The following is a 20,434-nucleotide window of genomic DNA, read 5'->3' on the forward strand; positions in this document are numbered from 1 at the left end:
GTGACTATGTGTTGTGTGTCTAACTACACGGAGACGACTTCTGGAGACAACGCGTCTATTTCAACAACTCTACGAACAACGACCCTAACACGAAGGGGTACGGCCCCTTCAACCCGATCGCCTAAGGGAGGTACAGCCTCCCTTCCCGTGTGTCCTACTCACCCCGGGCTACGCGACACCCCGGGCCACTCTACACACAGGTCCCTTGCCACGGCCGCTAAGGGAGGCGAGACCGACCCGGTCCGCTACAACCCGGCTCTGACCAGAGCCTCGGGTGAGGGTCCCCGGGTGCTGGTCGAGTCTTCAGGTCTTGGATGTCTTCAGGCTGAGTTGGCGAACACTGCCGGACCCCTAATGACCGCCCGCCCCCCCCCCATCCAGAACCTTCTGGAAAGTCTTAAAGGGCCTTAAATCCTAAAGGGTCTTAAAATCGCTGGGCGGTCTCTATCCCCCCCCCCCCAGCCCCCAGCCCTTGGGGGTCTGGGGTGTCAACCTCCGGTCACGGGCCACCCGAGGGGGGGGGGGGTTACCCCGTGACCGTGGTGGCAGGTAAAGTGACTTAGAGCGCCTTGTTATGGCGCAAGAGATGTAACTCTATGAATGTCTATGTAACCCTATGGTTAGGTAACCCTATGGCTCTCGATGTAACTCTATTGGATATATATGTAACTCTATGGATCTGGATGCAACTCTATGGATCTCTATGTAACTCTATGTAACTCTATTTAACTCTATGTAACTGCAATGTGTGGTAACTTGCGACGGTTTTGAGCATTGGTCGACTTTGTAACCGAACTGCTTCGCTCGCATGTGCTATGAATAAGGGCGATTGCCTGAAACGTCACCTATAATAAAACACATTCCTGCGGAGGGAGCTGGTAGGAACGTTGGGTTTCTCGGTCAATGGCCAGGGTCAACGGCGGCGTGGTGTTTTCCGCAAATATTCCCGACTGTGAGGGCGGGCACAAGCCGGCGTGAGTAGGTTAAACGTTGAGTTTTATAAGGGCACCACGGGGTGACCAGCCCCTCCCCACCCAGCCCCACCCCTCCCACCCCCCACCCAGCCCCACCCTCCCCACCCAGCCCCTCCCCACCCTCCCCTCCCCACCCAGCCCCACCCCTCCAATTCTTGGATGCACGACGGACGGACGGACACAATAATCCCCTGTGGACTGGTGTAACCAGGAGGTTCCTACCAGTATCATTAACTGTGAGGCCACAGTGTCATTGACGATTGTGTGGAGTGTTCTGCTTGCCGCGATGGACATTACCAGCTGAGTGCGAGGGTCAAAACATGGCGTGGACAGGTGCACGCATGTGAACATGCAATGCCATGCACGTGAACACACGTGGGCACACGCGTGTAACCCCACCGTCGTATTATCTTGACGGGCGAACAGAGGGCGAGTTCTATTATCACACAGGGCAACGTGGGACGTGACCAATGCCGAAGGACACTGCTCTGCGAATCCACTGCTGGATGAAGGACTATCCAAGCCGTCTCTCGCAATCCTGCACGCGAATCGATTTCATCGCTCCGTCTCCGCCGCGGTGGTCGGAATCTCGGACGAGTTCCATTCCCGCACCGCCGCTCCGTTATTTGTCTCAGACCTGCTGCGTCCCTCCTAACGACGCGTCTTGCCCGAGGCCCGCTGGTGAAACGTTGCCTCTAACATCTTGGGTTGGGATTCAATCCGCGCGCCACCTCTGACCCACGCGGCGCTGCTCTGTCCGTCTCTCCACGCGCGTCTCCTCGTGCTTTGCGCGCTCTGCGGCGTTTGCTCCACGTCTCTGAACTTGTAAACGGGGACGTTCCATCCCCAAGGGGGTGGGGATCCAGGTGACATTTTTATTGGAGCATCAGCAGGTTGCAGTCATATACGTAACTATTTACAACGTCCTATCAACCAGACTGTTGGGGCAAGTGCTGTGTTCGCTGGGCGCCTATGAAGGCGGGCACGGCCTTCACACCCAGGATGGCCAGCACCACGCGCGGACGCCTTTGTCTCCCCAGCGCCGATGTTTACACATACGCACAAGGTACTCTTTTAATGTCGAGTCGACCTAGGGGAGGCCCCACGACCGGTCCAGATGTTGGTCACTGGTTATTAACCATGAGCGGGAATCGATCTCGGGTCGCCGGGTTCGTAGCCGCAGCGCCAACCGCTGCGCCACCGCTCCCCAGGGTTAAAGTCGCGCGCGCTGCGTGTTCATGGCGGTGGCGAGCGGCAGCGTCGTGGTTGGCGCCCTGCGCCACCGGCACAGCGACCCGAGTTCGATTCCCACTCAAGTCCTAGGTCTTCCTCTAATGAGTACCTGGTGTAGTGTGATACATATCAGCGTTGAGGAGACAAAGGCGGCCGGGCGTCATGTTGACCACTCACTCCCTTGTGCGCCGGGGCGGGTTTCATAGATACTCACGAACAGCACTTACCCCAACATCCTGTTAAGGGCTATGAGGGTGATCTTTGTCTGTGTGTGTTTATACTGCCAGTCAAAAGCGTAAATTCACGAATGTTTGGGTCCCGAGATCACAGCGGTACTTAAACTCGCTCTGACGTGGTCACGAATTCCTTGCTTTCATTATTACTTCGTCGTTTTTCCCAATTGAATTCCAGCCGAGGCCACTTGGAGCTCCGGCAGTAAAAGCCTCGTCATTGCGTCACCCGCCGTGGACAACGGCCCCGCGGAAAGAGACGTCGCGGACCCGCTTCTGATAACATTCCTTGCAGCGACATTTCCTTCACCTCCAGGCACGTGTTTGTAAATCCGCACGTGACGAGAATACCTCCTCACAATAGAGACATCTACGCAGACCGGAGAGGATTAGATTTAACAACACACACACACAGCTGTGCAGTATTGCACGTACGTGTGTACGTGTGTACGTGTGTTGAACTTAATCCGCACCATACGTAGCCAACCGTGCTCACCGGAGGTGAACGCGCCATCGCTCTGGACCTTATCCAGACCACCAGCTCGGAAGAACTGAACGTGTGCCCACGTTGTCGTTTAGAGTCCTAGCGAGGACGCAGCCGGCATCCAGCCGTGTCCACCGCTGCCCGCTGTCGGAACGGCCCCACATCTCGTCAACTACTTTTTTGAGTCGGCGACTCTGAATGACAAGGACGGCCACACATTCGGTCCTTCTGAGCTCGTGGTGCGGGATAAGGCCGAGAGCTTCAATACTGTCTGCCTCAAAGCCAGCCAAACCGATCGCCACTGATGTTAGCCGTGCCCGGGAAAATCTGAACTCCGGTAGCAGCGTTCAAAGTGCAAATGTTGCCCAGCAGCAGGAGCAGCAGCAGGAGGAACAGCAGCAGGAGCAGCAGCATCAGGAGCAGCAGCAGCAGGAGCAGCAGCAGCAGGAGGAGCAGCAGCAGCAGGAACAGCAGCAGCAGGAGCAGCAGCAGGAGCAGCAGTAGCAGCAGCAGCAGGAGCAGCAGCAGGAGCAGCAGCAGGAGCAGCAGCAGGAGCAGCAGGAACAGCAGCAGGAGCAGCAGCATCAGGAGCAGCAGCAGGAGCAGGAACAGCAGCAGCAGGAGCAGCAGCAGCAGGAGGCGGCAGCAGCATCAGGAGCAGCAGCATGAGCAGCAGGAGGAGGAACAGCAGCAGCAGCAGGAGCAGCAGCAGCAGCAGGAGCAGCAGCAGCAGGAGCAGCAGCAGCAGCAGGAGCAGCAGCAGGAGCAGCAGCAGCAGCAGGAGCAGCAGGAGCAGCAGCAGCAGGAGCAGCAGCAGCAGCAGGAGCAGCAGGAGCAGGAACAGCAGCAGGAGCAGCAGCAGCAGCAGGAGCAGCAGCAGGAGCAGCAGGAGCAGCAGTGCCTGCTCAGGGCAACTCGTGATGGGCAGCGGACGCTGGACCACACCCGCGCGGCCCACGTCCCGAACGAAAGACGAGCGGAGAGGTCACTGCCGCTGGGTCCTCGACAAGTTCCGCTCACCTCCACATCCTCCTGTACCGCATCAGCTCCATCTCCTCGAGCCCGTGCCACTCACCAACTCACTCACACATCAGTCCATCTCCTCTCTAGCCCGTGTCACTCACCCACTCACACATCAGCTCCACTTCCTCTCTAGCCCGTGCCACACCCGTTAAGCGCTCTCTATCCGGTCAAACAGCAGCTGCTTGGGCTGTTGGGCATGCAGTGGCTGGACATGCGGGCTACGTGACGCAGCCAGCACGGCCTCGTCTGGAAACGGTGACGCGAGGGCGACGCAGCATTTTGTTTAAGTCCGCGTCGAACAAGAGAAACACGACCACGCGCTGTAAAGAAATCATGTTTAATGAACACGCGTGGCGTTAGCAGTGGCATCATTGCAGGGTCCCGACCCAAGAGAGACGCGACCCAAGAGAGACGCGACCCCAAGACACGCGCGGCTCTTCTCTCGCAGCTACCCCCCCCCCCCCATCTGTTCTGGCCGAGATGGCAGCAGCAGCAATTTGTCCAGGAACTAAATACCCAACGTCGAGGTCGGCTCGCTACGAGCAGAGGGCTTCAGGAGAGCGTTTCGATATTTCTCCTCCTCCTCCGTTGAAGGAGCGCAGACCACAGTGCAGCTATTATCTGGTCCAGAATGTGGCCACGATCGCACTCCTGTCGCTTGCCATTAACGCGACTAAATCTCTGTGTCTCGATGCATCGCTATGCGCCTCTGCGAGTCTGTACGAGTTTACTATCCGGTCCGCAGTGTGGGTTGCACGGCCACAGTCTCACTCCTGCGCGGCTCGTGTCAATAATTCCCAACTCGCGAAGGAGATGCAGCCCGTGTCGGCCTGGTGTCGTTTCTGATGCGGCTGATAATGGTCACACCACCTGTGTCCTCGAATTGGAGGGATGCGAAAGGCAGGAGAGGTGTGCGACGGTGCTCGTGTTTTGCTGCGTGTCTACTACCCACACACCCAGGATGCGCTTCCTGACGGCGAGTCCCAGTCTCCGAGTTTCCTGAACCACGCAGCAGTCACACTCGCCCTGCGGTCACGGGACCTCCGCCGGTGACGTCAATGGAGTAACACACGTTGGAATGTCACTCGAGCATCCTTGAATACATCTGTGCGGCGTGAGATTCCTGAATACATCTGTGCGGTGTGTGATTCCTGAATACATCTGTGCGGCGCTTTGACTGGTGCACCCCCTCTAAGAGCGTGCTGCTGGGGGGTCTATCAGCTCCCAGATTCTGCAGCTTGCTCCCGCGAGGGGGTAGGACCCCCCCTCTCCTCCCTCCCGAGGCTCTCTACGAGGCTCTCTACGAGGATCTCTACGAGGCTCTCTACGAGGATCTCTACGAGGCTCTCTACGAGGATCTCTACGAGGCTCTCTACGAGGATCTCTACGAGGCTCTCTACGAGGCTCTCCTGACTCAGCTCGTGCCTCACAGCACGGGGCACAGCTGGGGTCCACCGGCTGCTGTGTGTATCCGTGTGTTGCCGTGTGTAGTTGTGGGTGGCCGTGTGTATCCGTGTGTTGCCGTGTGTAGTTGTGTGTATCCGTGTGTTGCCGTGTGTAGTTGTGGGTGGCCGTGTGTATCCGTGTGTTGCCGTGTGTTGCCGTGTGTAGTTGTGTGTATCCGTGTGTTGCCGTGTGTAGTTGTGGGTGGCCGTGTGTATCCGTGTGTTGCCGTGTGTAGTTGTGGGTGGCCGTGTGTTGCCGTGTGTAGTTGTGGGTGGCCGTGTGTATCCGTGTGTTGCCGTGTGTAGTTGTGTGTATCCGTGTGTATCCGTGTTTAGCCGTGTTTAGGTGTGTGTGTCCGTGTGTTGCTGTGTGTAGTTGTGTGTATCCGTGTGTTGCCGTGTGTAGTTGTGGGTGGCCGTGTGTATCCGTGTGTTGCCGTGTGTAGTTGTGGGTGGCCGTGTGTATCCGTGTGTTGCCGTGTGTAGTTGTGGGTGGCCGTGTGTATCCGTGTGTTGCCGTGTGTAGTTGTGGGTGGCCGTGTGTATCCGTGTGTTGCCGTGTGTAGTTGTGGGTGGCCGTGTGTATCCGTGTGTAGCCGTGTGTAGTTGTGGGTGGCCGTGTGTATCCGTGTGTTGCCGTGTGTAGTTGTGGGTGGCCGTGTGTATCCGTGTGTAGCCGTGTGTAGTTGTGTGTATCCGTGTGTATCCGTGTTTAGCCGTGTTTAGGTGTGTGTGTCCGTGTGTTGCTGTGTGTAGTTGTGTGTATCCGTGTGCTGCCGTGTGTAGTTGTGGGTGGCCGTGTGTATCCGTGTGTAGCCGTGTGTAGTTGTGTGTATCCGTGTTTAGCCGTGTTTAGGTGTGTGTGTGTCCGTGTGTTGCTGTGTGTAGTTGTGTGTATCCGTGTGTATCCGTGTGTAGTTGTGTGTATCCGTGTGTAGTTGTGTGTATCCGTGTGAAACCGTGTATATCCATGTGTAGTTGTGTGTATCCGTGTGTATCCGTGTTTAGCCGTGTTTAGCTGTGTGTATCCGTGTGTTGCCGTGTGTAGTTGTGGGTGGCCGTGTGTCGTTGTGTGTATCCGTGTGTATCCGTGTGTAGTTGTGTGTATCCGTGTGTTGCCGTGTGTAGTTGTGGGTGGCCGTGTGTCGTGTGTAGTTGTGGGTGGCCGTGTGTCGTGTGTATCCGTGCGTAGCCGTGTTTAGCTGTGTGTAGCCGTGTGTGGCTGTGTTTAGCCATGTGTAGTTGTGTGTTTCAGTGTGTAGCCGTGTGTAGCCGTGTGTAGTTGTGTGTATCCGTGTGTATCCGTGTGTAGTTGTGTGTATCCGTGTGTAGTGTGTATCCGTGTGTAGTTGTGTGTATCCGTGTGTATCCGTGTGTAGTTGTGTGTATCCGTGTGTAGTTGTGTGTATCCGTGTGTAGTTGTGTGTATCCGTGTGTAGCCGTGTGTATCCGTGTGTAGTTGTGTGTATCCGTGTGTAGTTGTGTGTATCCGTGTGTATCCGTGTGTAGCCGTGTGTATCCGTGTGTAGTTGTGTGTATCCGTGTGTAGCCGTGTGTATCCGTGTGTATCCGTGTGTAGTTGTGTGTTTCAGTGTGTATCCGTGTGTAGCCGTGTGTATCCGTGTGTAGTTGTGTGTATCCGTGTGTAGCCGTGTGTATCCGTGTGTAGTTGTGTGTATCCGTGTGTAGTTGTGTGTATCCGTGTGTAGCCGTGTGTATCCGTGTGTAGTTGTGTGTATCCGTGTGTAGTTGTGTGTATCCGTGTGTAGCCGTGTGTATCCGTGTGTAGCCGTGTGTATCCGTGTGTAGTTGTGTGTATCCGTGTGTAGCCGTGTGTATCCGTGTGTAATTGTGTGTTTCAGTGTGTATCCGTGTGTATCCGTGTGTAGTTGTGTGTATCCGTGTGTAGTTGTGTGTATCCGTGTGTAGTTGTGTGTATCCGTGTGTAGTTGTGTGTAGCTACTAGAGAAGAGCTGGGCAGTGTTGTTTGGCAAAGTCCGACCACCACATCGCCCCCTGCCCGCATGTATAAGCGTCCTCTCTCTCTCTCTAAGACCGCCCGTGCAGCCGTTCAGACTGTTGGCGAAAGTGCTGTTAGCGAGCTCCTATTAAGGCTGGCGTGGCACAGGAGGAGACGGTGTGCGACCAGTACCACGCCCCGCCCGCCTTTGTCTCCCCAGTACTGATATTTACACACCACACAAGATACACATTTAAGGCTGAGTCGACCTAGCGATGGCCCAGAACTGCTTTAAATATCACCCACCACTTACGTGAGCCAGGGTCAGGATTTTAACTGGGGTCACCGCGCTTCGTGGCGCAGTGCGGTAATCGCGGCGCCACCATTCCCCGCTCCCCCCTCTCTCCCACACACACACACCCATGTGTATATAGATATTTAGTAAACTTGCGCTCTCGCCGCTGTGGAGCGGAGCGCGCGAGGGAGGCTGTAAATTCCGTCGGTTCGAACACCCCGGGGGGGGTGGGGGGTTCCACGTCGCTCCGTCCCGCATTGCACACGTGGCCAATCACGCACCTCCACCCCAACTCCTGCCGTGCGCGGGCACAGCCTCCGCTCCCGTCCCAACGCTGCAGCAGCAGCAGCACCCCCACCACCGCCCCCCCCCCCCCCAGGTGTGCCGTGTCACACCTGCGCCGACCCCGAACGACCCCGTCTCTCAATCGTGGTGGAGGGGGGGCAGGGGGAGGTCACCAGCGGATTGAGGCCTCTCGTACGGAGACGTGCTGCGCCAGCCCTTGCCGCGCGACCTCTTGACCTCCGCGAGGTTGGGGACGCCAAGGGGTAGTCAGGGTTCCCGGAGAAGAGGATGAGTCGGCGGAGGGGGTGCTAGTGGGGGACCCACGGCGTCCACAACTGGCCGGTACCCCCCCCCCACCGCCAGCCGCCCGAGTGACGAAGTGAGCAGAGGTAAAGGTGGCCACCGACGGTGAGGTGGGGGTGGTCACCAAGGTGACGAAGCATGCAGTTCGTCAACATTTCACGAGACCTGGACAAAACAGGTCACCAAAGTGAGGGTAGGTTTGGTCGTCCGATTTGAGGAGTCCAGGTCGGCTCCGGGCCACGGGGTCGCCGCTGCCTCACGTCTCAAAGTTCTTGTAGATGGATGTCACGTATCCCATGATGCTCTGCCAGTCGGGCCGGTCCGAGTGCACCAGATTATTAGCGTCCTGCAAAACCCGGGGTGGACTCGCGTCAAGACACACATCCCGCACACATGCAAGATGCACACACACACAGATTCAATGACCCCAGTCATAGTTTCTCCCTCCTCAAGTGAGCCATGGTCAATGGTCATCATCATCCCCATCGTCAGTGGTGAAGTTCCATGTTCATTTGACAGAGGCTAAGCTGAATACACGACTGTGAATATTTAACACAAATAGTATTTACAGTTTTTGTTTCTCTCATGCTGGAATCTCTCCCGTCGGTCTCGCCACCGTCATCCAAATTCTCCAACATCCCCGAACAAATCCTGACAAATTAAACATACAACAGCCAAGATCAAGTCGCTGGCGCCTTCATCCAGCAGTGGATCGATCACCGCCTATGATGACGCGCGGTGGGCGGCGGAGCGACGGTGAAGATTTACGACTCCGTCGAGGTCCTCACCAAACGAGTAGCGATCGCCATTTGGCCGGTGGTGAGTTTGTTTACCGAGGCCGGCGGTGGCGGCGGCGGCGGCGGCCAAGGGATGGGCCGGGCTTATCGGACGCGGCGACCGCAGCACCGCCGCTGCTCGGCTGCAGGAAGTGGCGGTGGTGGGTGCTGCGACTTATCTGCTGCGGCAACCGTTACTGGGTGCCGGCGATCACCAGGGAGCACGGCGGCGGCGGTGAGGATAACGAGAGAGCGAGAGAGAGCGTGGGAGAGCATGGGAGAGCGAGAGAGCGCGAGATAAAAGAGAGTGGGCAATTGACAGGGAGAAGGTGATCGAGGGAGCGATGCTGCTGCTGCTTGCCCAAGCAGCCTCGACGTTTCCAGATGCCTCCGTCTCTGCCAGGGTGTGGCCGGAGTTCCTCGCCGGCCTTCCTCCAGGCTGGTGGGAGACACTCCGGCATTCCTCCAGGCTGGCGGGCGACACATGGGAATTCCCGGTGTGGTGGACGAGAGAGGAGGAGGGAGGAGGCTGCGTGCTTCGTGGCTCACAGAGTGAAGCCACTGCGCTCTATAGAGAAAGCGAGAAAGCGAGATAGCGAGAGAGTGCGAGGAAGCGAGAGGGAGAGCACACGAGGCAGAGAGCGGCAGAGAGTGATGCACAGCACCACGCCGTGTTGAGGGAAGCCGAACACCACACAGCGTGGTCGCCTAGGACAATAGGCCATGGGGGGGGGGGGGGGGGGTGAGCGAGTCCCAGTTGTAGGGGAGACAACGCCGTCGGCCGTGCGACCAGACGCCACTGACCCCTCCGCGGGTATCGAACCCAGACACCGTCCGGTGCAGTGATCAGCTGTTTTTGAACATCGATAACCAAACTACGGCGACGATACTCTTCCGCGGGTATCGTCGGCCGAGGGCCGGGGCGATTGCTCACCACGCCGGTGGTTGCTTACGGCCCAGCTGCGCGCTTTGTTTCTGTCTCTCCTCGCCCGAGGTCAACGCTGAGTCGGGAAGCGGTGCGGGGGCACGGACGCCTTAACCCTCCCCAGCGCCGCTCGCCACTGCGTCACCCGCGGCAGGGCCTCGCCGCGGGTCGTGGGGGCTGTGGGGGGCGGCTGGGCAAGGGGGCCCCTCCTGTAAAGCCACAACATTTCTGGGAGGCTCAACCAGGGCACGGATGGGGCCGCGCTCTCGCACAAGTCGACAGAGAGTCGGGAACCGACGCGTTCCCCCCCCTCCACCTTCCCCCACCCCCGCTCGACCGAGCGATGGGTCCCGAGCACAGATGCCGAAAAATGTTCGGTGAGAAATGAAGCGCTGAGCAGAACCTCACACGCATCATCTGGTCACGCGTTCGGATTCTCACATCGCGGCGGCCGCAGGGAGTCAACCGCATGGACGTGGTGAGGGGGGGGAGGGGGGGAGGGGGGGGGGGTCACGCCACGCTCACCAGGGTGGTCAGGACGCCAACGCTCTCGGCCGCCTCGAATGCCAGCGTGAAGTTCCGCTTCTGTCGGAGAGAGAACACGGTGGACGAGCGTCAACTCCTCGCCCGCGAGCGCTCTCTGCTTCACTGCGGAGCGCCCGAACACGACCCGTCACCACGTGTCGAACGAGCTTGACGAGACCCAGAAGGTCGAATCCGGTCTGGAGTTCACGTCAACGATGCCGCTGGATAGTAATGGAGATGGCGACGGTCGCTTCTCGACGTGCGGACGATGACGGTGACAATGATAACGACGATGATGATAACGACGATGAGGACGATGATAACGACCATGATGATGATAACGGCGGTAACGATGGTGGTGGTGGTGGCTGCTGCTAGCCGGTGATTATGGATTCCGGGGCACGGCACGGCAATCTGCCGCTCTGCTCAATCGCACAACAATGGCACGAGGCCGATTGAACGAGCTGACCGGTCGAAACACAAAGACAAAGATGCACCCTACAGGCTTACCATACTTTTGGGGCAAGTGGTGTTAGTGAGCACCGATGAAGGCCGGCACGGCACACAATACACGAGGGGGGGGGGGTGGGTGGCCAGCACCACGCCCGGCCGCAATTGTTGCTGCCGATGTATGCGCGCCACATCGGTTACTCAGTCGAGGCTGAGTTGACCTCGGGGAGGGCCCTGGACCGGTTCAAATAATCGTTACCGGTGTTGGCCATGAACGAACTCGGGTCACCGGGTTCATAGCGCAGCGCGCTAACACACACATTCATACACACACAGGCACTTACATTCATACACACACAATCACAGTACACAATCACACACAATCACGTGTACAGATGCACACAATTGCACAAATATAATCAAACACTCACCTGCACTCAATCACATCAGATAGATACCACTGCAATCACTTACAGACACACGCAATCACTAGCGGACACACAGATATAATAAGCTGAACGTAATCAAGATGCGCACACTTTCACATAGATAATCAGGGACAACAACAACAACCGCCATTCGTCACGAAGTGGAAGTGACGTCACCACGGCGCCTGTGCCAGGCCATGTGCACCTTGAGGCCACGTGAACTGTCGAACGCCCGCAGGCAGGAGGTCACGAGATAGACCTAGGTGCCATGGCTTGACTGACTGAGATGACTGGCTGATGCGCCATCACATAGACACACACAACTACACACAGGCAACACATCCTTCACGTGGACGCCTGTGTTGACGATGAGAGGAAGTGCTGTTGGCGAGCTATGCGCACGAACACGCACACACAACGACACGTACACACTCGCATACTAACACACAAGTACACACACAACCAAGCGTGCAATCGCACGCATTGGCACGCACAATCATGCACGCACAAACGGACACAATCAACAACAATAACAGCCGGCGCTCACAAATAAATGCCGATAACCTCACCGCGGAGGTCACGCCGGGGTTAAATGCACTTTGAGGCCACGCACAGGGATCCCCCTCGTAGAGCCGCACAGAAAGAGTCGACCTAGGGGAGGCCCAGTCACCCTCTCGCCTTATCCACCCCCCCCCCCCCGGCTTTGTGTTGGAATCTCCCAGTCACACCTGGGCACCACTGCAAGTAAGGCAGATGCGGTGGACAAAACCAACCGGGTGGGAAGTCCGGGGGGGGGGGGGGGGTTGTGGGTTGGGGGGGTAGACTTGGAAGCAGGGTCCCCCCACCTGTACTAGGAGCCCCGTCTCCCACGAGGGTGAGATGGGATGAGACGGGAGAGATTAGGACAGGAGAGGAGGAGAGAGAGGAGCGGAGGGGGGGGAGATGGTGTGGCCGGACCGAGAGGGAGAGCGGCACCTTGCTGGCGCTGCTCAGCTCCGCGTAGGGGATGTGCGCCGGCAGGAAGGAGTGCACAAGCGCACACAGCGCCAGCCCGTCCGACCAGCTGCTGCTGAAGTTCGTGATGTCCACGTTCTGTACGGGGGGGGGGGGGGGCGGGACGGCACGGGGGAACGTGAGGACATGGCGGCAGCGCGAGACCTGCTGGCGTCACACACACGGGTCACGTGATTTGACGTCACACACGCACACGCGTTCGTGTTTTGTGCCCTAACTGAAGGGCGTGTGGTGAGCACCACGCGCGGCTCACGCACCGTGTTTGACACGACGCACGCCGCCGCGCACAGTCTCGCCCGACAGAATCAGGCGAGAGATGGATGTGGCTGGGGTGCCAAAAGAACTGCCCCAACAGCAGCGTTGCCGGACTGTGCCGGGGGGAATCGAGCCCTGGGTGTCGTGCCTGGCGACCCTGGTCGGCGCCGGCGACCGAGCGCCGCCGATGGCGGTGGGCGGGAAGGGGGCGGAGGCGGCGGCGCGGCACGGCGGCGCTCGGCAAGATCAGCGTGAACCCCAAAAGATTTGCTCGCCTTGCGCGGCTCACGGAAACAAAACCACCCCCTCGACCGAGGATCATGAAGCCTCGCCACGGTGACCCACCACTCTCCTCCATCGCATCCCCCCCCTCCCACCCTCCATCGCTCCCCATCCTCCACCCTTTCCTTCCCCGCACCCTCATCACTCGTCAATCTCCACCATCCCACCCTCTCATTCTCCCAACCTCCCCCCCACTCTCTCTCATCATCAACCTCCCCTTCATCCATTTACTCTCCGCCACCTCGATCTCCATCATCCCCCTTTCATTTCATCGCCGTCCCGCATTACCCCCCCCCCCCCAACCTCCTCGTCCGCCACCCAACCACGACATGACCTCTGACCCAGCAAATGTCGGAGACGCCGCCGGGAGGATCGTGCGGGCCTCATCGTTCGTTGGGGGGGTGGGGGGGGGGCCGGGGTCGCCCCCCGGGGGGCTCCGTGAGCGATGGGGCCGGGACGATCGTCGCCAGGACGGTGGCGGCCGTGTCCCCTGAATCTCCGTTGGCGGTGCGACCAATGTTGGCAGATGTAGCGCTCGCCACGACCCGCTACCACGACACCCCCACCCCCCCGACCCCCACCCCAGGCTCCCGGCCATCTGCCCCCCCCCCCCCCCCCGCCGTGCCAGGGCTCACCATCTCACAACAATCGATGCCCCAACCCCCTCCACCCTCCCCCCCCCCACTTTGATGTGTCGTGGCTAAACTGTTGAGGAAAATGTCAATATGCCATTTTCGTGTAGGTCGATGGAGCAGAACAAATGAACGCGTGGAAAGAGACAAAGTGGAGGAGATTGAAAGGGGATAAATAAATATATATATACAACCACCACCACCCGCAACAACTACCAGCACCAACATTGCCACCACTACAACCACCTTCGCCGCCACCATGCTCACCCCCACTGCCGTCACGATTACCACCACTGTCACCACTGCCACCAACCACCCCCAGCGCCACCACTACCGTCACCACCGACACCACCACCGTGACCACGACCGCCATCACCGTGGCCGCTATCACCCCGGCGACTTCAGCTCCTGCTTGGGCCGGGGGGCAGCAGGGCGCCACGGTGGCGGCGGAGGTCTCGGCGGAGGTCTCGGCGGAGGTCTCGGCGGAGGTCTCGGCGGAGGTCTCGGCGGAGGTCTCGGCGGAGGTCTCGGCGGAGGTCTCGGCGGAGGTCTCGGCGGAGGTCTCAGCAGAGGTCTCAGCAGAGGTCTCAGCGGAGGTCTCAGCGGAGGTCTCAGCGGAGGTCCCAGCGGAGGTCCCAGCAGAGGTCTCGGCGGAGGTCTCGGCGGAGGTCTCAGCGGAGGTCTCAGCGTTCGCACGCGGCGCTAAACGAGCGGTGACCCCCCCGACCCCGCTGGCATTCGGGGCGCACGCGTAGGCCTCTGGAGTCTAGCAGCGAAGCGGCCCGCACCAAACACGGAGCCCGCGAAACGGGAAAGGCGAACTCCGTGAAATGGACGCGCACGGCCCCGTATGCTCGCACGCACACGTGGACGGACGTGTAATAAACATCGTACTTCGCGATGCCTCGGCGATCATCGCATGCGGATCGATCAACGCGCTCATCGCCAATGGAGGAAATTGTAAACATCTACTACTTATCTTCTTGGTTCTTTCGGTAAGGTCACGTAGAAGGGAAGTAATAAAATAATAAAAATAAAACAAAATAAAATAATTCTCACGACGTTTCAGACTGAATTTCAGACTGAATTTCAGACGCTGTCGCCTCGACAGACCTGGTTTCACCTGAGGACGGCTGCTTGCGTTGTGGCCGAAACGTCGTGAGAATTATTTTATTTTGTTTTATTTTTATTATTTTATTACTTCCCTTCTACGTGACTTTACCGAAAGAACCAAGAAGATGAATCCCTGCAGTCACGAAAGCTTTAAATCGAAATCTACTACTTAGCTTTGCGGCCCACCTGGGTCCCTCAACCAGCACGCAAATGTTCCCCTCTCAACAGCAGCAGCAACAGCACGGCCGCACGCTGCGTAACGCGCACAGCCGCTTTGTTCATCCGCTGCCAATTTGGGGGACTGTCCGCGCTGTGCAGCACGCTGTGGGGGTGATTCGACCTCACTTCACCAAGCTGGTCAGTGTGGGCTGATGAAGGTGCCCTGTGTGGATGGATTCCGCTGCTGCGCTGCCCTCTGCTCACGGCGCCACGGGGGCGCCCACAGAAGACGGTGCTCCGAAAGGCCAAAAGAGCTCGTGGGCATCACCGCCACGTCACCGCCACGTCACCGCCACGTCACCACGACGTCACCGCCACGTCACCGCCACGTCACCACCACGTCACCACCACGTCACCGCCACGTCACCCCCACGTCACCGCCACGTCACCACCACGTCAGTGGCAGCGCAGTGCTCCAAGTTGACGTCGTTTTTACACTGTGAGAGACTAGCCAGCGTCTTGCCGTGTGTGTGTGTGGATGTGTGTGTGGATGTGTGTGGATGTGTGTGTGGATGTGTGTGGGTGTGTGTGTGGATGTGTGTGTGGATGTGTGGATGTGTGTGTGTGTGTATGTGTGTGTGGATGTGTGCGTCTGTGGAGGACGCTCGTGGAGGATGCTACTTGGCAGTTGGAGGCAGTCGCCCTCCAACAACAACGGAGGGCGGAGGAGCGACGCTCACAACAACGAGCGGAGCGACGCTCACAACAGCAAGTTGGCACAGTCGGGGGCACAGGTGGTGCATCAGCCAGTCATCTCAGTCATCTCAGTCAGTCGACCCGTGGCACCTGGGTCTGCCCCGTGACCTCCTGCCAGCGGGCATTCGACACTTCACGTGGCCTCAAGGTGCACGTGGCCTGGCACAAGCGTCGTGGTGACGTCACCGCCACTTAGTGGCGAATGGCGGTTGTTGTTGTGTGTATGTGTGTGTGGATGTGTGTGTGTATGTGTGTGTATGTGTGTGTGTATGTGTGTGTGTGTGGATATGTGTGTGGATGTGTGTGTGTGTGGATGTGTGTGTGTGTGTGTGGATGTGTGTATGTGGGTGTGTGTGGATGTGTGTGTGTGTGGATGTGTGTGTATGGATGTGTGTGTGTGTGGATGTGTGTGTGTGTGGATGTGTGTGTGTGTGTGGATGTGTGTGTGTGTGGATGTGTGTGTGTGTGGATGTGTGTGTGGGTGTGTGTTTGGGTGTTTGTAGCGCGGACGTCTCTGCACGAGGTGTTGTGGGGTTTTTTCCCCGAGCACGAATCCCCGCGAGCGATCCGGCGACTCTCTCGGTAATCGGCACGGAGGAGCGTCTCCCGCGGCTCGGGGGAAGAAGACTTCCCCCGACGGGCGCCAAAGTCGCGCCAATCGAGCCGCTCCTGTTTTGGGTTTTCCAGCGGCGGTAATGAGCGCCGCCAATCAATGAGGAGGGGGGGGCGGGTGGGTGGTACGGTTAGTGTAGGGGTGGGAGGGCTGCGGGTCGAGTCGGGAGGGGAGGGGGCCCAGGTTGTGTTGCGTGGAGGAGCTGTGGCCGAGGGGGTAGGGGACCCGAGGGGCGGCGCGGGTTCCAATCCGTGCGTCACCCCGGCCCCCAGGCCCCCCATCGTGCTCTGACGCCGCGCGGCGACGCGAGCGGAGCGCCGCACTCACCGAGTAGTTCTGAGTCCTCTTCTGGCACCACTTGAGCAGAGCGTTCCGCTTGGAGCCCCCGTAGAGTCGCGCCAGCTCGGCCAGCGGGTCGCCGTGCTCGTCCCTGCGGTCGGCACGCCCGCGCCGTTAGGCACGGGAGCCGGCGGTGTGGACAACGCCAACATCGGTTGCCGGGTATTCGTTGGAGGCAGAATTGACTTAAAGGAGGCCCTTGGACAGGTTCAGACGTTCACCGCCGGTGCGGCCGTGGCTAGAAACCAAATTCCCTGGGTCTGTAGCGCAGCGCAGTGCGCTAACCACGCTGCCACCATTCCATCCGACGAACACACGCACCCACGTGTGTAGGCAACACAGCTGATAGATGTGCGATTATTGGGGGTGGTGGGGGGGTGGAGGGGCTGCAAAGGTCAGCGAGCAACACGGCCGCGGGACGACTACAAAGCACCGGCCACACGGCGCGGTGGGCGGGAGGGGGGCGGCACCGATCGATCCGGGACAGGCGACTAATCACTCACTCTCTCCCCGCTCGCTCACCAAGCCACCCACGCCGCCCCCACGGCGGCGTGAGTCGCTGGGTAACCGAGTGGTGATCGTAGTGATCGCGGTGCTGCGGTGAATGCGTCGAATGCGGTAATCGTCACGTCGCGGTGATCTCGGCGGTGTCGTGCCAAAGCACCCCGTACCTGGGGGTGCCGTACGGCGTGGAGCCCGTCGGGGAGCTGCACTGCGACGCAGGGGGGGAGACGCCGGGGGAGAGGGGGGCACCGTCACTCCGCTCCCCGCCCTGGGCCGCGCCTGTCGACGGAGGAAGAGAAGCGTCGCACCGGCGTCTCAGAACCGTCGGGCACAACGCTGTGTGTGCGGGGGGCACCGGGGGGCGCGGGTGGCGCTGCATCGCGTCGGGAGGAGAACTCACGGTCGGAAACGCTCGGTTTTCTCTCCTTGAGAGGCAGCGCAGACCAGGACGGGGCGGCGGAGCCGTTGTGGGAGGGACGCTGCTGCAGGACGGGGACGGGAGACACTCGTTAGCGAGACGATCGCGGTGCCCGTCCCGTCGTGCGCTCGGCCCCGTCCGCACGCACCCCCTGGTGGTCGGACACGAGCTGCTGCTCCCCGTCCCGTCTCCACGCACGGTGGAATGTTTCTTTTATTTCTCTCCCCAACATTGGCAGCCACGTTGCATCAGCTGATTGGCCGGTTTAGCCACGGGAGCGACGGAACCCCTCGCGTCCATCTTTGCGACCGCGCTGGGACACGCGGGTACGCGCCCCGCGGATACACGCCCTGCGCACACACAGCCTGCTTCTTGCCACCTGCTCGGGTCGCCCGCTAGACTGGACCCCCCCCCCCCCCCCCCCCCCGAGTCGAGCGCCCACCTGTGTTGGGGCGACGGTGGCGGCTGGGGGGGTCTTGACGGCGCCGGGCAGGGCTGGGGTGGGGCTCCCACCTTTAGCCGCTCCGCCAACCTCATCGCGGTTTCCTACACACGTACCGCACGCACCACACACACAACACGCACCACATGCACCGCACGCACCACATACACCGCACACACCACACGCGCACCCACCCCAAGTCTTTTTAAATGTTTAATAAACAGTTGAAGATCCCAATTGCCCAAAATGCCAAGTGGCCAGCAACAAGCAGCACGATTGAAGGGTGTAAGAGATAATAGTTAGTCATCTTTCTTGACTTAAGCAAAGTGAACGAGCGAGTTTGTGAATGGGTAGGTGGGGGAGCGGATGAGTGGGTGTGTGCGTGTGTGAATGAGCGAGACTGTTGAGCGAGTGCGTTGTTGTGTCCTGCAGTCTGGTGCTTGTACACTGTGTGGATGACAGTCTTCATGATGGGTTCGAGGAATCAATTAGTGAAGTTCACAGGAACTGTAACCATGCCAGTAGCGATAGAAGAGAGACAAGGGGGCGACTGACCACAGCGAACCTGTGTGACGCGTGGTGGGGGGAGGGGGGGGGGGCGTGTGGCGGCACCTGGGGGCCCCCGTGGCTTCAGCGCGGGTTTAGGATTGGCGGTGCCGGGATTCGGCCGGGTTCGCGTCGCCGGCGCCGGGGTCGCGGCACCATCGCCGACGGTCCCGTTGTGCCCGCCGCTCGCCGTCTCCTCCGGCCTGGCGGCGCCAAACCACGGCACTCGTTCAGCATCCCCATCGACTGAAGCGCGGTGCGTCCGGGCGAGCCGAGATCAAGGTTAGAGGGAGACTTGCGCCATTATCGTTTCGAGCGCCACGCCGGGAGATGGAATCGACATCTGGATGCGAAAGTCGCACGCGCGATAACCGTTCCGCCGTGGCGGCAATTTATTTGATGCTCGAACCTCGTCGGGATCGTGCCGGGATCGTGCCGGGAACGTGCCGGGATCGTGCCGGGATCGTGCCGGGATCGTGCCGGGATCGTGCCGGGATCGTGCCGGAGCGGCGCCGCATCCCTGCCGGGCCCTGCCGCTGTCACCCACCTGGCTCCGTCGTGCAGAGGGCCGGCGGAGGTCGCCTCCTGCAGGCGGCGTCTGAGCGACGCCACCTCCTCCTCCGCCTCCTCCTTGATGTCGTTGGCGATCACCACCGCGACCTGCAGATCGGCCTGGAACTGGCGCCACTCATCCGCGTCGTCCTGGTGCATTGTGGGGGGCGGGGGTCATGAGAGGTCGTTGGCGGTCAAAAACAAAAAACACTCTACGGGCGAAAAGTTTTGATTCGCGGGATTCTGGTGAATTTGAAAGCAGAGCTTTACTTTTGAGTGTCTTTATTATCGTTGTTGGTTATTGAGCACGGGCCCAAAGGCCAAACGCGCCAAGCAGCCAGCAACATACAGCACTGTTGAAGGTGCTGTGATGAGAGTCACTCGCGTGTCCTGAGCCGAGCAAGAAGATTGTCGCAAGAGCTTTGGGGAAGAGAGACGATGGGAGAGGGAGTCCCACAGCCCAGCAGTGGGCGGGAAGTGGCAATGCGGCATGTGGGTGAGTGGGTGAGTGGGTGGCTGGGTGAGTGGGTGAGTGGGTGAGTGGGTGAGTGGGTGGCTGGGTGAGTGAGTGAGTGGGTGAGTGGGTGGCTGGGTGAGTGGGTGAGTGGGTGGCTGGGTGAGTGGGTGAGTGGGTGAGTGGGTGGCTGGGTGAGTGGGTGAGTGGGTGAGTGGGTGAGTGGGTGAGTGGGTGAGTGGGTGGCTGGGTGAGTGGGTGAGTGGGTGAGTGGGTGAGTGGGTGGCTGGGTGAGTGGCTGAGTGGGTGAGTGGGTGGCTGGGTGAGTGGGTGAGTGGGTGAGTGGGTGGCTGGGTGAGTGGGTGAGTGGGTGAGTGGGTGGCTGGGTGAGTGGGTGAGTGGGTGGGTGAGTGGGTGGCTGGGTGAGTGGGTGAGTGGGTGAGTGGGTGAGTGGGTGAGTGGGTGGCTGGGTGAGTGGGTGAGTGGGTGGCTGGGTGAGTGGGTGGCTGGGTGAGTGGGTGAGTCACAGTGTACGAGTGAGCGAGGGAGTTGCTGGTGGTGGTTGAGCACAGCGTGGTGGACGAGACAAAACAGCACCCAGGAGTCTCCTCAGCACGGGTGCCGGAATCAACGAGCGAAGTTCACGACGACTGTAACCGTGGTAGCAGCGATAGACGATCAACGAGGAGGCGGCCGACGGCTACTGAGCGAGTGCCGGATCACCGGCGCCGTCGCCGCCGCTTCACCGGCGCCGCCGCTCACCTTCATCTTCTTCTCCAGCACCTTCAGCTGCTTCTCTAGACTCAGCTTCTCGTCCTCCAGCTTCTGCGTCGCACCTGCGGAGGGTCAGACCGGCAGTGCGGCGTGAATGCAGCGCACGGCGTGAACGCACGGAGTGAACGCGTAGGGAACTCGCAGCATCATCGCAGTGCACGGAGTGAACGCACGGAGTGAACGCGTAGGGAACTCGCAGCATCATCGCAGTGCACGGAGTGAACGCACGGAGTGAACGCACGGCG

The 20,434-nt window shown here is 59.7% G+C and overlaps 1 protein-coding gene across 2 annotated transcripts in view; it reads right to left on the bottom strand.

Annotated features, from left to right (window-relative positions):
• Window positions 1–4,267: 4,267 nt before the first annotated feature.
• The window catches only part of LOC133348280 (cytospin-A-like), a 35,170-nt gene continuing 19,003 nt past the window's right edge, over window positions 4,268–20,434 (bottom strand). The window contains exons 6-15 of one of the 2 annotated variants that reach the window (XM_061561009.1): window positions 20,178–20,251; window positions 18,957–19,111; window positions 18,476–18,612; window positions 17,864–17,967; window positions 17,404–17,482; window positions 17,171–17,282; window positions 16,488–16,590; window positions 12,312–12,428; window positions 10,459–10,518; window positions 4,268–8,578 (exon numbers count right to left, since the gene is read on the bottom strand). In XM_061561009.1, the coding sequence (XP_061416993.1) occupies window positions 8,489–8,578; window positions 10,459–10,518; window positions 12,312–12,428; window positions 16,488–16,590; window positions 17,171–17,282; window positions 17,404–17,482; window positions 17,864–17,967; window positions 18,476–18,612; window positions 18,957–19,111; window positions 20,178–20,251 (1,031 nt within the window). In that variant the 3' untranslated portion in view covers window positions 4,268–8,488. Of the gene's footprint in view, window positions 8,579–10,458; window positions 10,519–12,311; window positions 12,429–16,487; window positions 16,591–17,170; window positions 17,283–17,403; window positions 17,486–17,863; window positions 17,968–18,475; window positions 18,613–18,956; window positions 19,112–20,177; window positions 20,252–20,434 lie in introns of both variants that reach the window. The other variant, XM_061561008.1, reaches the window with a different exon arrangement.

The sequence above is a fragment of the Lethenteron reissneri genome, chromosome 27 (assembly GCF_015708825.2).
Source record: "Lethenteron reissneri isolate LAM-NWPU_2019-01 chromosome 27, ASM1570882v1, whole genome shotgun sequence".
Taxonomy (NCBI): domain Eukaryota; kingdom Metazoa; phylum Chordata; class Hyperoartia; order Petromyzontiformes; family Petromyzontidae; genus Lethenteron; species Lethenteron reissneri.